Source organism: Toxorhynchites rutilus, chromosome 2, assembly GCF_029784135.1.
Source record: "Toxorhynchites rutilus septentrionalis strain SRP chromosome 2, ASM2978413v1, whole genome shotgun sequence".
Taxonomy (NCBI): domain Eukaryota; kingdom Metazoa; phylum Arthropoda; class Insecta; order Diptera; family Culicidae; genus Toxorhynchites; species Toxorhynchites rutilus.
In genome coordinates, this window is record NC_073745.1 from 335264309 (window position 1) to 335280724 (window position 16416).

Here is a 16416-nt window from a genome sequence, read left to right on the forward strand (position 1 = left end):
ATAATCGAGTCCGACCTGTACTTCTAGCAAAACGTCATTGTAATATAAAATTATTTTCAGACACAATTCTCGTTCAAGATTTTTCAATCACTTGCAAATAACATGTTTCTCCCTTACGCTGAATACATATTTGATACAGAAAATATACTACAATTATGACATCTCGAATATGACGATTGCTTCTTCGAGTTTTGTGCTTACCCCTTTACTTGATTAGCTCTCGGGATATGCAAAAATTTGTGTTTCATTTGTATGACAGCCTCCCCTTTAAGAGAGGGGAGGAGTGTAACATTACTTACCCCTTTAAACCTCCACATGCCAAATTTGGTTCCTTTTTCCTGCTTAGTTCTTAAGTTATGCAGAAATTTGTGTTTCATTTGTATGGCAGCCCCCCTTTAAAGAGAGGGGAGGAGTGTCGAATCACCATAAAAATATTTCTTACCCCCTAAAACCTCTACATGCCAAATTTGGTTCCGTTTGCTTGCTTAGTTCTTGAGTTATGCAGAAATTTGTGTTTGTAGTAAATTTGATTTAATAGATTCGATTTTCATGTAACATAACACTTTGAGTGAGACTAAAAAAATTTTTTTTTCTCAACATCAGGAATTTGAAAGATAGAATGTCTGAACATCTAAATCTGGAATCCACACATCCACATCTAGATTTTGAAATTTTGAATCCTGAAAGTTGGAATCTTAAAAGTTGGAACCTGGGAAACATAGGTAATTTTAGTTTGCAATCCAAAATTTTTAAATTTTAGTCTGGGGAATGAAATCTCTGAATCTGAATTTGAGAATATGAAACTGAATCTTTGAATCTGAGAACCTGAACATGAGAATATTAACCTCTGATAGAGATATGAAAATCTGAATCTGATTTTGAATCCCCGAATCTGAATTTGAATCTCTGAATCTGAATTCCTGAATCTGAATCTTAGAATCTGAAACTGATAATCTGAATTTCTGAATCTGAATCTTAGAATCTGAAACTGATAATCTGAATTTCTGAATCTGGATCTGAAATTTGAAATCATATCTCAGATTCTGAATTTGAGATTTTGAATTTGATAATCCGAAACTGTGTTTCTGAAACTAAAAATCTGAGAATCTGAATCTGATTTTGAATCCCTGAATATGGATTTCAATCTCTGAATCTGAATCTTAGAATATGAAACTAATAATCTGAGAATCTGAACCCGCTTTTGAATCTCTGAATCGAATCTGAATTCCTGAATGTGAATCTCTGAATATCTAAATTTGGATTCCTGAATTTGTATCCGAATCTCTGAATCTGATTTTTTGTATCTGAATTCCTGAATCTGAATCCGAACCTCTCAATCTGAATTTGAGAATCTGAATCTGATAATCAGAAACTGAATATCTGAAAATAAAAATCTGAGAATTTGAATATGATTTTGAATCTCTGAATCTGAATTCCTGAATCACTGAATCTCTGAATCTGAATTTGGGAATCTGAATCTGATAATCTGAAACTGAGTATGTGAAACTAAAAATCTGAGAGTCTCAATATGATTTTGAATCTCTGAATCTGACGCTCTGAGTCAGAATTCCTGAATCTGAATCTCTGAATCTTAATTTTTGAATCTAAATTCCTGAATCTGAATTTCTGAATCACTGAATTTGAATTCCTGAATCTGATCCTGAATTTGAAAATCGGAATCTTAGAATCTAAAAATCTGAGAATCTGAATATGATTTTCATTCTCTGAATCTGAATTCCTGAATCACTGAGTCTCTAAATTTGAATTCGCGAATCTGAATCCGAATCTCTGAATCATTGCAGAACATTTGAAATCGCATTTCAAATGATAGTACAGGTCGGACTCGATTATCCGGAGTGTTGATTTTTTTTCACTCCGAGTAATCGAATCCTCCGGATAATCGAGTCATAAAAAAACGAATTTTCTCTCGGTAAACGTAATATAATTATGATTTGCACTTATTCATTAAACGGTTTTATCTAGGTTGACCCGTTTGTATGTTTGTAACTTTGTAGCTTTGTCTGTAGCGCTGTACCACATTAATAGAAATTTAACCCTCTTCTTGTGAACGATTGATCTGAAATTTGGAACACATGTTTATCTCTGGTGTCATTATAAAACTGCGTATTCCATGATCTTGAAAATCCAAGATGGCGGCCGCTACAAAATGGTGGATTATGGACATATTTTCTCAAAATCCCATCAATATGGGTTTTATCATTTGTAGTAAATTTTATTTGATAGATTCGATAGTAAATTTCATGTAACATAACACTTTGAGTGAACGCAAAAAAAGAAAAATTGTTATTTTCTAACACTAGGGATTTGGAAGTTAGAAAGTCTGAACACGAAATCTAAATCTCGAATCCACACATCCATATCTAGATTTGAAATTTTGAATCCTGAAACTTGGAATCTTAAAAGTTGGAACCTGGAAACCATAGGAAATTTTAGTTTGCAATCCAAAATTTTTAAATTTTAGTCTGGGGATTGAAATCCAACATCTCTAAATCTGAATTTGAGAATCTGAAACTGAATATCTGAATCTTTGAATCTGAGAACCTGAACATAAGAATATTAACCTCTGATAGAGATATGAGAATTTGAATCTGATTTTGAACCCTCGAATCTGAATTTGAATCTCTGAATCTGAATTCCTGAATCTGAATCTTAGAATCTGAAACTGATAACCTGAATTTCTGAATCTGGATTCCTGAATCTGAATCTCTAAATTTGAAATCAAATCTCAGAATCTGAATTTGAGATTTTGAATCTAATAATCCGAAACTGTGTTTCTGAAACTAAAAATCTGAGAATCTGAATCTGATTTTGAATCCCTGAATATGAATTTCAATCTCTGAATCTGAATTCCTGAATGTACTTCTTAAAATATGAAACTGATAATCTGAGAATCTGAATCTGATTTTGAATCTCTGAATCTGAAGCTCTGAGTCAGAATTCCTGAATCTGAATCTCTGAATCTTAATTCTTGAATCTAAATTCCTGAATCTGAATTTCTGAATCACTGAATTTAAATTCCTGAATTTGAACCTGAATTTGAAAATCGGAATCTGAATAAAGAAATCTGAGAATCTGAATATGATTTTCATTCTCTGAATCTGTATTCCTGAATCACTCAATCTCTAAATTTAAATTCGCGAATCTGAATCCGAACCTCTGAATCATTGCAGAACATTTGAAATCGCATTTCAAAGTAATTTACACAATACTTTGAAATGCGATTTGGAATTCAATGACAAATGGTTGATTTTATAACAACTAAACTAAAACTAAATACTAAATATTTGCCTATTGTGTTTTGTGTCAAATATATTTGATCAGTAACATCAATTTAAAATTCATTCGTCAAAAAATGATAAAATGTTGGTAATTTTGATTTTATCGCAAAACATTAGACCCGTATTTTTTTTTGTTTTTTTATTAGGGTGTCAATTTTTATATACCACACGCTGACCCGGCAAACGTTCTGCCATATAAATTATTTCTAGTGAATATTTTGGGTTAAAAATAAGATATATCTTATGTAAGGATCTTTGAATGTTTTAACGATCTATAAAATTATTTGAATTTGATCGATATAAAAGAACGAATGGAATGATTTGAACGAAAGTTTGTGTGATGTTTTTTGATTAAATGTGTTTTATCAACGTGAATGATATGTTTGATCTCTCAAAAGTTGAATGTAAAGAGATACATACAGATACAAGTAATACATTTTTGTCGTAAAGTAGAAAAATGAAATACATAAAACAAATTCATTTCATTTCGTCTAAGAGCTGTATCGTTGGTGGAAAGTACGCGCTTATCATTTTCAAGATGGACGGCTAAACTTATAACAACTGGGTCCCATTAATGAATTCCGCAACCAACGATACGCCCGACAACTTCAATTGGAACCGCATTATTTCGTCGTTTACATTCAAGGAGTATTCACATTCAGGGTTCTAATTTTTCTATTGCTTCCTTTATCCACGGATTTGCAAATGTATTAATTGCTCTTACCCGATCTGTAGAACTCATATTATGATATTTGTGAACGATTGTCCGTCTTTATCAGTATTTCTTCGTTGATAAATTGGATATCCACCTACGCTTGTGATGCCGTTGTCATGCCGTTGGTGAAATATCTAGCAAAACGCTTTGTACGTATTCCATCTGTCATGCAAGGCGAAAAAAGTTTCAAATCATCACATAAGCCATGAACCATGCTTGTGGTAACAGTATCGGATAGTCATTCATATTCCGGAATCCTGTTGGTTTGAAACTAGATCGAGTTTTATAACATTTAATCTCTATCAGATTGGCAGACACGAAAGCAGTTTTGAATTGTTGAAATTTGATTGAAAATTATCACTCAATGCCGTTTAAATACGAGGAAGACCTAGTCCTGACCCTATCTGAACGTTTTTTTTGACGTAGGACTACGTCTTTCATTTCTATACCGGGGTGTAAAATCAAAGTTTCGAAAACGAAAGCGTTACGCCGAAGACCGAGATTTTGAGTGTTAATAGCTCCTAAACAACTGAACGAAATGGTATGATAAACACTTCATTCGAAAGATAAAATGTCTACGCGTTCTATACTTGTTACTTTCTGATCCAAAAACTTGTTTCAATAGTCTTAAATTTGCTTTCAAAATAGGCTATTGAAATCACCAATCGGTATATAAGCGAGCGCCGCTCGGAAATCCACTCAGTTCTAATTGAACAGCGATTGGAGCATGTTGTCGCTGTTGTGGTGAAGCTCTTCATTTATCATGAAAGCGCGGATGAACGGTGTCACCAAGAGCCTGTTTGTGCACCTTAGGCCAGAAGGGAATCCATCAGGAGGAGAGTGATGCTACAAACGGTTCCCCGGGAAGATCTCGAAGCAGCCGCTACACACACACACATACACGCACGGAATTCTTTCCGTTTGGATCGAGAAAGATCCGGAAAATAATCTGCCAGTTCCTCTAGGAATTTAAAAATACATTCATGTGAAATAGTTTATTTGAATGTTTTCTATCCATGTAACACTGTGACCAAATATGTTTCAATCAAGTGCTATTAACAGATGGTTATCGAGTTAGCATTAACCACTGGTGGGCTTCCAGTATCGAGGAAAATGTGGAAATATCTAATCGTTACTGAAAATAATCTGCCAGTTCCTCTGGGAATTTAAAATTACATTCATATGAAAGAGTTTATTTTAATGTTTTCTATCCATGTAACACTGTGACCAAATACATTAGGTTTTGTGATTTTTCAATCAATCGCAATCAACAGGATAGCTTCTGAAGATTATTCTTCCCCATCAGTAGGATATTTCCGTATCCAATATTGGATGCATAAAACCTTGTGCCTCCAACGTAACGCTCTCGTTTTCGAAGTTCTCCAAATATTCATTCATTCAGAATGAATTCAGATTCAACTTCATACAAATGATCTCTAAATCAACGATAGTCCTACGTCACCCTTGCGGTTATACCATAGATATGACCCACTCCCTGTATTTCTATAAATTCCTTGTATTTCTTGAATTTCCACCAAAACTTTATCCATAATAAAAACAACATCAGACACATGTTTCGTTCAGGATTTTGATCCACTTGAAGAGAATGTGTTACTGTTTTACATAGAACAAATATTTGATATGTATAGCTAATTTTAATTTCAAATATTGGTTTTAACAGCGTGTTGATTCCACCTGTGAATATCCATTACCATTTTTTCTTTACAAAAATTGAACACGGAGCTTAATGTTGTCTTTGTCGAATCGCGCGGCAAGGTAGCTACATTTGCACAACTCGATTGGAGTTGATTCGAACAGGTTCCAGAATGCGAAATTGGTAATATTGACTCGATTCGTTTTTAGAATACGGGTGAATAGTAAATCAGTAGACAGATCTGAAATTTCTGAGGAAATTACACTATTGATTCCCTCGTGGCGTATTTTGTGAACTAAACAAATTGAGAATGTGTGTATGAGGCAATCCGTACTTCTTCCATTCAACCGAATACAACATGTGGAACCGAATACGTGTAATGTGGTAATGAAGCTCATCAAAGACTTTTTTGTTTGAACACACGTGCTGTGATGTCACGACAATGCATTGCGTTTTGGCCAGGCAATAGAAAAGACTGTGTCGGCTTTGCTTATGATAGCGTCCCGCAAGGTAATGCATTCTCCCTCACGCCGCCGTTGTAGATTGTTTCGTTCGTGTGTGTCAACGAAGAATTCCAGATTATTGTTTTTTTCTTCGAATCACAATTTCTCGCGGCATTGTGCAGTCGCCTTCTATGATTCTAGCAACGATTGCGTGCTCTCCAGCAGGTGTTTTATCAGGATTGATAGCAATAGCGTGATTTACATTTTGTAAACCGAGCAAGTGTGATTTGAAGTATTTCAATAATTGGTTGTGCTCATTCAAAAATATTTCCAGCACGCCGGTGATACGCTAGGCTTTAGACGAAGTGACGTTATTTGCGAATGTGTGGATGAAAGTTCGATGTAGCGCCATCTGTCATTTAAGAACATGAATGAATTCGTTATGTTTGGAAAACGAACCATGGTTAAATTATTTGAATCTTGTTCATACAAAAATACTAAAATCTCGATTAAAAAAGGGGTATTTTTATTTTTTTTTAATTTAAGAAAAAAATAATCAAATTTTATTGTTTTGCAAAGGGCCACCCAAATTGGTATTAAATATATAATAATCGGTATCTTAGCGGTATCGTATATAGTTTACATCTTATTTTCATGTCTACCGAGTTTTTTGTGGATAGTTTAATCTAAATTGGTCGAGCAGTTTTGGAGGAGTTCGGTAACAAACACCGTGACACGCGATTTTTATTTATAACAAGATTTTCAAAGAGACCCTTCCCACTCTCGTAGTGCTGTTCAACAGTTAGCGACCCTACCCTAAAATATGATCTCATTCATAAACAGTCTCGTCGCCTAGCCAGGAATGTGATGCACTAACACTGTGGAACCTCTACTCTGTAGTTGGTGTGTTGGATGTGTCACAGTAACAATTAAATGGATTCTGTTCTAAGAATGGGTGCGTGAGGGCGGAAATTGTTTACTTTTTGCATACCCTATGAATCGCCAGAGCGCCGCCACGCTCTGTTTGCAACTTCAAGCGAAAATATTATCAACCACCGTGGGTGGTGAGCCAGCAAATTTTTGCGGTGGAAAGTTGTTCTAAGCGAAATAATGAATGGTTATCTAATCACTCTCGTTCGCTGCTATTATCGGTATCAGTATTTTGGGTGAGGTATCACATCCTTCATGTCAATTTGGGTTCCACTCCCAGATGTTGAATTACGCTGAGTAGACCTTTCAAGCTGGCAGACCTCCAATTAACAAAGGTGCTCGAACTTAATCTGGTTGTGCAGAAAACAGCTTTCTCCTCATTCTTTCACTCGTTGCACTAGTTAAAGTTCGCCAGCCTAACTCTCTAACCTGAAATGGCATTTTCCTCTGTTTACCAACACTGCACTGGGAAGATTTTTTACTTCACAATCCCACTTTTTTTTTCGGTGGAATGTTCCGAAACGCTCTCGCTCGCACGTAAGTTCATTTTCTTATGCTCTTCTCGCATCTTTTCTCTTCCACAGATCGATGTTTTCCCATCATCTCAAGGCACTAGGGTAATCCAAACCGTCATCATCATCATCATCATCGTCGGTACCGACATTTTTTCTACACTTAAGAGAGACGACGATTGAGAGAAGACAGAGCCAGCCGGAGAGTAAGAAGGAAGGAGTGCAACTTGTCACTAACCCTAAGCACTTCAGTCCGATTCTGGCATTCAGTTTTGTAAACACAACTGTGCTGCAAGCTTGTACATATTGCTATATTGTCGCTGCACCTCGGCGGAAAACCCCAACAAAGCCGGAGCAGTAAAATCAGTCTTCGGAGAGCAGCCGTGGCATCGCTATCATCGTTCGTTCGTCTGTTGATTTCGCTTTTCGATCGTTGTACCGCAGCTTCGCTTTCGGCCGCGTTCAGAAAAATGACTGCGCAAGTTCAATCAATGCCACGGGATTACACCGATAACAAGGTGAAAGATGAGTCCCCGTACGGATTAACAACGGGTGCCTCGCTGTCGTATCATATGGAGGTCTCTCGGTTGGAATCGTTTCGGAATTGGTCCGTGCCGTTCATCAGCAAGATCGAGTTGGCCCGCTATGGATTCTACTTTGTCGGTCCGAACGATATGGTTAAGTGCTATTTTTGTCGGGTGGAGATTGGACTCTGGGAGCCGAACGATAATGTTCTCTCGGAGCATCTGAGATGGTCTCCGTACTGTCCGCTGCTACGCAAGCGCCAAACTAACAACGTGCCGATCGATGGATGTTTTTTGGATCAACTCCCGGAGCCAAGCTACGATACTTGCGGAATACGAATCAGGGAGCATTCCGTGGCGGAAAATGGATACTCGTCGTCCGATAGGAGCAGCAATGGTTCCATGACGTCCCCACCGAGCTCGCTGACTTCCGAATCGAGTATGATGTCACACGCATCGGCTGATGAACTGCAGCAACAGCAGTCGCTATTCGAACATCATCAACAACATCAGCAGCAGCACAAACTTCCGGAATATCCTAATTACGCGATCGAAGCAAAGCGTTTTCAAAGCTACGAGGATTGGCCGAAGTTTATGAAACAAAAACCCAAGGAGCTCAGTGATGCCGGATTTTTCTACACCGGCAAGAGCGATCGAGTCAAGTGCTTCAGCTGCGGCGGTGGCCTGAAGGACTGGGAGGCCGAGGACGAACCTTGGGAACAGCATGCCATGTGGTATAGCAACTGTGAGTACCTGAAATTGATGAAGGGCGAAGAATATATTGCCCAGTGTTTGGAGAAAAAAGAGAACCCACCGGCAGCTGTCGAACAGCCGCAATCCTCTGTGAGTGCCGGAACTTCGTCTTGTTCGCCACAGCCCTCAATATCTGGCGCATCTTCCCCGGCAGCAGCCACCACCGCGCTTACTTCTGCTTCTGTGTTACAACTATCACCGTCAAGTTTAAGCAGCTCCCTAATGGAGGATGTCAAACCCAGTGGCATGTCAGTCTGTAACGGACATTCTCCGTCTTCCTCGGTCAGCAGCAGTAGTGGTCTGGAGGAAGATGAAGATGAACCAAACCGCAAATCGGACACGAATCGAACGTGCAAAATTTGCTACGTCAATGAGTACAATACGGCCTTCTCGCCCTGTGGACACGTGGTGGCATGTGCGAAGTGTGCCTCGTCCGTCACCAAGTGCCCGCTGTGTCGGAAACCCTTTACCAATGTAATGAGGATCTACCTGATGTGAAGAGGGCGGATCCTGGCCGAGACCTAATTCAAATAAATTAATCCGTGTGCGCCTAAAGCGTTCCTGTATATGTTCTTTCTTCGGCTGAAAATTTGTTGAATGTAGGACATCATTCCTCTGCTCGCATCAGGGCCGGATCTGTGACTCCGGTCCTTGGGATTTATTTTGCTGAATCGAATAACAAGAAGATCGATTTGCACAAACCTCTTTCTCCAAGGGAAACATGCAAAATATACACAGCAGACGACAACAAACAAAGATCGTAACCTTCCCCGACATTGGTTCAAGCGCGAGGGAAAACACTTTATGTGTGATTGAGAGAAAGAAAGATAGAAAGAGAAGAATTACACTAGTTATTAACCAGTAGGTACTACAACTAATTTTTACGCTTTTTTCCGAATGTGAAAACTAAATTTGTGTAAATATTCAATAACGCGATATACCAGAACATGTGAATAAAAAAAATCGTAAAATCGAAACAAACGATCCGTGAATTTACATTGCATTGTTTGTGTGTTTAATTTTCGTTGAAAGAAAGTTCAACTCTTGGTTTTGGGTTTCTTATGTTTGATGAACGAAAGGGTGCTGAATGCCGAAATTATGTTGAACTCTAGTATGGTACTGGGAGCTTTCGAAATCTTCTTAACACAGTGAAATAATATTTTATGAATTGCTATTGTTGGACCTTGGAGCAAACACGTGATCATTGCATTTTTTTTTCAATTCAATTTAATCAAGTCGTGATTGGCTTGAGGATTGATGTTATTTTTCGTGTTGGTATTACCTTTTGAACTAATGGACGGTATTGCATTTCTCTGTTACAACTCAAGTAGCCTAAACCAGACAAACGACAGAATGGTTTCACTGAGCGGTGTGAGAATGGCCACAACAACAACATATAAAATAAATTCTCAACGCCAACACATCATATTAGCTAATTACCGTGCGACTGAATTTCGTATCTTCGGCCCTTCTCTTATACAGTGGTAGACATTCGTTTAACCGCACCCTATTTTTCCTCAATATTTTTAAAAATAAGTCAATTTTTTCTACAGTTTTGCTCATAAAAGACAATTATTGTTTATTTTCATCGAATTCATTATAAAAAAATATATATTCACTTTTTGTTTTCTATGTACAGTGGAACCTCGAATATCCGCGAGCGGATGATCCGCGAAAGCGAGTTCCATACTAATTTTATGAACTTCATCAGTGAGTGGTAGGCTTTTGCTCTTTTGTTTTGGTCATAACTTTCACATTATTTGACTACTGGTGTACACGACCTTACGGATGGATAGTTTAATGGTTTCTGTATTGATAAAACATTGTTATAATGCGGAATTATCTTGTTTGCGTCTTTTTTAGTCATTATTTGCGTTAACCCTTTCAGGACCATAAGGTTACGGTACCTTATTAAATCAATTTAGCTATATGTTATGAATCAATAGGCACCCTAAAAACATAATTTATACTAAAAATTCAAAAAACTTTTACCTTTTTTTTTGTTAAATTTATGGCACAAATATGTCCCTATGGTCGCTATTATGTATTGCCAGTAAAAATAATAAAAAGGTACATTCCGAAATATTAAAATAAAAAAATAATTTACAATGGTTACGTGAATATTTAATTAATCCATGATTTTTGCTTGGGACATCGGCGTCCCCGTGGTCGTGAAAGGGTTAACCGTGATTTTCGTAATCCGCGGTGACCTAGCCAGGCTATACCGCGGATAATCGGGGTTCTACTGTAATTCAATTATGTGGAATCATGGTGGACATTCGTTTAGCCGCATCCTAAAATTTCAATAAAAGAAAATTTGTGCGGCAAATTTCGAGTCCAATCGACAGCTAATATTTAGTACGTCCACCTCCATTTCGGATCACTTTGAAAACTCGATTTGGCATCGAGTCAGACAGCGATAAGAAAACTTGTTCACTGAATATCTTTATTATTTTCCGCCCCTCTTCTGTCAATAGAATCCTTTCGCTATTCCTTTAAACTCTACGTAAATCACTGACCAACTTCTTACGTTGCACATCTAATATTTATCATGTAAATTGAACATTACCAAGTATTTTTTCAAAAAACACAGATAAAGGCTTGGTGATTATGCGAAAACTCGATTTTTATGCCCTGCGGCTAAACGTATGTCTCGGGAAAAACGACGTTTGAATGTTTATATCCACCGATGCTGCCTTGTGTGTGTGTGATTGCTCCCTTGGTGCTCCGTTGGCCGAGTGGTTAGCGTCATAACTAACATGCCGGGTGTTCGGGTTCGATTTCCGTTCTGGTCGGGGGAATTTTTCGTCAAAGAAATTTCCTCCGACTTGCACTGTGATCACGCGTATTCTAGAGCTTGCCACTCAGAATGCATTCAAGGCGTGTTATTTGGCATAGAAATCTCAACTAAGTACTAATAAAAAATGACGCAAGTAATACTACGTTGAGACGGCGAAGTTCCTCTAGGAACGTTAGTGCCATTGAAGAAGAAGAAGAAGAAGTGTGTGATTGTGTGACTTAAATATACTATCACTACAGCAAATAAGTATCCCGATAAAAACAACATTTCTCGCGTAACTTTTGAAAAGGTCCTATGTAACAAATGTAAACAAATCGAGTTAATGGATGCACGCTATTAGTTTTCAATCATCGAATGTATTACAAAAACAATCGTTCACGTATCTATCTTCTTCATCTTTTTGTCACCGATACAAAAAATATCCAATGTGCAGATTCGAATTTTAAGCACCCGGCTGTTACTTCGGACGCCACTTTCCTCCGACGCCCGAAACGTCCGAAGTAACAAAGCAGTCAAAACAACTCGCAGTCGTACTTCGGTCGTTTTGGAATTTGTTTCTTACAGGTGTTGTTATCGATTTCAGTGCAATTCAACGAGTTATAACAATAATAATCAGTCTTTAGAACAAAATGCTGATATTTGGATTGTTGTTTATTAGTTAGTTTCAAATTTTTATAGTGCAACGTAATATGTCCAATGTGCAAACGCGGGCAGTCAAAACGTCCAATGTAACATTTTTCGCTCTGAGGCTTCAACCTTAATCTCAAATCACGGAACAATAGTTACGATTGGTTTTACGAAGTTATTCTTGACAGCTAGTGGTGAAAACAGTGATAAAGATTGATAGCTTTTAAGACAATTCGCGAAATAATGTTCGGGTCTTCAACTACGTTTTTCTCGAGTTGGCGAAAATGTTACATTGGACCTTTTCAAAAGTTACGCGAGATTTCTAGTTGTTTTGTAAGTGTTTCAAGTTTTTTTTTCAAGTGCGGCTAAACGAATGTCTATCACTGTATAGTCATCGTTTTGCCGATGCAACGTGACGTCGAGAAAGAAACCATACCCAGAGTTGCCAATAATATTTTCCAAAAAACTGATGTAAAAAGATGTAAAAAGATCGGCCTAAATTCCAATGCTTAAGAAATAGAATTTTCCATCTATGCTTCGTGTACACTCTGTCCAACTTCTATAAAACCACCCTGATTCTATTTTATTGCAACACAAACAGTTAGAATTTCAACAAGATACATTCATACATTGTTGAATGCTTAGAATAAAGTATATTGACCGTCAATATCGTTCAAAAATGTTGTTTGTTTATTGTGCTTATATATGATAATTTCAGCTGTCCAGTTTCTAAAACACCATTTCGAAATTCATAAGTATTATCAATTAAAAATTCAAAACGATCAGCTGATTTACATGTCAATAATTGGCAACCTTGCAATTTCGGCTAGTAACCTAGAAAATTCGTGTCGGAATACCATTTACCAAATTCTGCTGAACGGATATTTCTCGATATTTTACCATGTTTCCGAAATTGCGACCTTGAGGCCTTCAATCGTGGTGTACCGCTTCCCCTCAGTGTTGATTCTGCGTACAAGGATCCCCCTATGATTGTCAACAGGATTCAAGTCTAGAGAGCGAGCCGGCCAGTTAGAAAAAATAAGTTTTTGGTCCTTAATCCATTGCTTAGTTTCCTTGGTATGAATAATAGCATTGTTTTGGTTGAATGTGATTTTTTTGTGGCGATATCCACGCAAAAACAGTAGGAGAGAGGATTCCAGAACATGTACGTAATTCTTGAATGATGTGAAAGCTATCTTGAGCTTTCCGGTTGTACAGAATCCCGCCCAAACCATGCACGAGCCTCTTCCAAAATTCCTGGTTGAAAAATACTGTTCCTCCGTCCGTAAATCACGTCTGTACTCGTTGAAACCATCAGGACCATCAAAATTGAACTTTTTTTCGTCAGTAAAGATAACCTGTACATAGAAGAACTATTCGTAATGATATATAGCAAAAATGTATTCATTTGGAAACATTCTTCGTCACAACATATCATGTCCCACTGTCGGTTCATGCGAGCTTCGGCAAAACAAAATGTCTTCCGATGTGAGATGGTGTGAGGTGAGGAGCTTTAACCTTTTAAGCTCTTTTTAAGTGAGAATTTTTTATCAAAACTTGACGAATTGTCACCCGAGCAACATTTGAATCGAAATATTGCTTTATTTGCATAAGCGATTTTGAAGTATTCGAAACTGTTCTATCTATTTCGCGCTTATCCCGATATCCCGAGCTTCGATTTATGTAGAGCTCTCTCCTTCTTACCGTGTCCTTGAGGATTCGCCAAATAATTGAGCACTACTTGATGGGATCGTCCAACCCGACGAGCAATTTCTCTGATACCAACATTTTCTTGGTGAAATGCATCGATATGTTTTTCTTTTTAGTGCATGAAATGGTGAAATAAACTCCTAATTAATCATATAATTCGAACAGATCAAAATGATGATCCACCACTCGAACATTACTGTAAAACACTATTCGAGGACTTTTTCTTTTTCTAGAGGTTCTACTAGAAAATACGCTTTTATTTGAGCCAAATTCTAAAAATATCAAACCTCAAAACAACACTGCCCAAGTATTACTTTGGTATTGAAATCATCAAATTTTGGCATTGAAAAGCCATTTCTCTCCAAATGTTTGGTCTTATATTTTTGGTATTTAACATATCATATCAGGTTTGTCCTATAGAAATTTTGGTATCAGGATCAATATGTGGCATCCTTAACCCTCTACAACCTAACCCCGCGTCTAGACGGGCTTCACGGATTTTTTTTTTCAAATTATTCAGACATTATTTTCAATGTTCACCCACACTAAAGGATGTGTCACATCAAATTGCATCATGGAAAAAACGCTGTAGAAATTCGCCCAGTAGACCGATCCTTTTGAAAATTTTAGACAGTAAAATAAAATCTATTAAACAACTTTTGGCATTTTCTTTTTATTCATACTTCGAGTCCAAGCCCGTATGCTCGCACCTTCCTCTTTACCCCGTCCATAAGGTTCTGTACAACGTCAGGTTGTAGTTTTTTTTGAACAGAAATCCATTTTCTCTTGAAGTCCGCCTCCGATTTGACAACTTTTGGGTTCTTCCCCATAATCGCCCAATATTTCTCTATTGGGCGAAGCACCGGCGCGTTGGGCGGGTTCATTTCCTTTGGCACGAAGGTGACCCCGTTGGCTTCGTACCACTCCAACACGTCGTTTGAATAGTGGCACGAAGCGAGATCCGACCAGAAGATGGTCGGGCCCTCGTGCTGCTTCAATAGTGGTAGTAAGCGCTTCTGTAGGCACTCCTTAAGGTAAACCTGCCCGTTTATCGTGCCGGTCATCACGAAGGGGGCGCTCCGCTTTCCGCAAGAGCAGATCGCTTGCCACACCATGTACTTTTTGGCAAACTTGGATAGTTTCTGCTTGCGAATCTCCTCCGGAACGCTGAATTTGTCCTCTGCGGAGAAGAACAACAGGCCCGGCAGCTGACGAAAGTCCGCTTTGACGTAGGTTTCGTCGTCCATTACCAGGCAATGCGGCTTCGTCAGCATTTCGGTGTACAGCTTTCGGGCTCGCGTCTTCCCCACCATGTTTTGCCTTTCGTCGCGGTTAGGAGCCTTCTGAACCTTGTATGTACGCAGGCCCTCCCGCTGCTTGGTCCGCTGGACGAATGAACTTGACAAATTCAGCTTATTGGCGACATCCCGGACCGAACTTCTCGGATCACGTCTAAACTGCTTAACTACGCGCTTGTGATCTTTTTCACTGACGGAGCATCCATTTTTGCCGTTCTTCACCTTCCGGTCGATTGTTAGGTTCTCGAAGTATCGTTTTAGTACTCTGCTGACCGTGGATTGGACGATTCCCAGCATCTTACCGATGTCCCGATGTGACAACTCCGGATTCTCGAAATGAGTGCACAGGATTAATTCATGACGCTCTTTTTCGTTCGACGACATTTTTCCAAATTTACGAAAAATTGACAGTGAAGCATGGCCAACGTGATCTATACACTCTTATCTGATTATAAGCGAAAGCTGAAGATATAATTCCTAAAAATTAAATTTCTACAGCGTTTTTTCCGTGATGCAATTTGATGTGACACACCCTTTAGCATGCTTCAAAATACTTTCATCTATCATACAAACAAAAAGCCGAGATAGAAGAACGGTTAAATGTGTCAGGCCTGCTTGTAGGACCCGGAAAGTTCACTGGATCCGCTGACAAAACTGATCCGAAGTCTACTGAATTTGAAAACATAAAAAAATCATTTTTTTTTAATTCACCAAAACCAAACCAAAATTTCGGACTAAGGCAACGAAATCCTGTCAAGCCCAGACGTTTTACAAAAATCCCAGTTGCCCACGTATGATCACCACAAAGAATATGAAAAGGTTTATTTTCTTTGACAATTTCCGTTTTAAAATGTGTGTTCATTCCACCTAACCATCCGTTATCATTTTCGCTCCACAAATTGAACACACGAAGCTCAATGTCGTCAATGCGAATGTACTTCGTTCTGTTTCTGTACGAATTTCTTTGATCCGGACCTACCGGACCTTCGGGTTGGGTTCGGCATGATTCGAATTTAAAAAAAATTGTAAGGGGTTGTATCTAGAACATGACCGCATATTTTCGACGTAGAACTACGCAACTTCTTCTTCTTCTTCAATGGCACTAACATTCCTAGAGGAACTTCGCCGTCTCAACGTAGTATTACTTGCGT

General features: G+C 38.2%; 1 protein-coding gene across 2 annotated transcripts in view; it reads left to right on the forward strand.

Moving 5' to 3' along the window:
• The window catches only part of LOC129767932 (death-associated inhibitor of apoptosis 1), a 67444-nt gene extending 57618 nt beyond the window's left edge, over window positions 1-9826 (forward strand). For both annotated transcript variants that reach the window (XM_055769232.1, XM_055769233.1), the window contains exon 2: window positions 7626-9826. In XM_055769232.1, coding sequence (XP_055625207.1) covers window positions 8024-9328 — 1305 coding nt within the window. In that variant the 5' untranslated portion in view covers window positions 7626-8023 and the 3' untranslated portion in view covers window positions 9329-9826. The remainder of the gene's footprint in view (window positions 1-7625) is intronic.
• Window positions 9827-16416: the final 6590 nt, after the last annotated feature.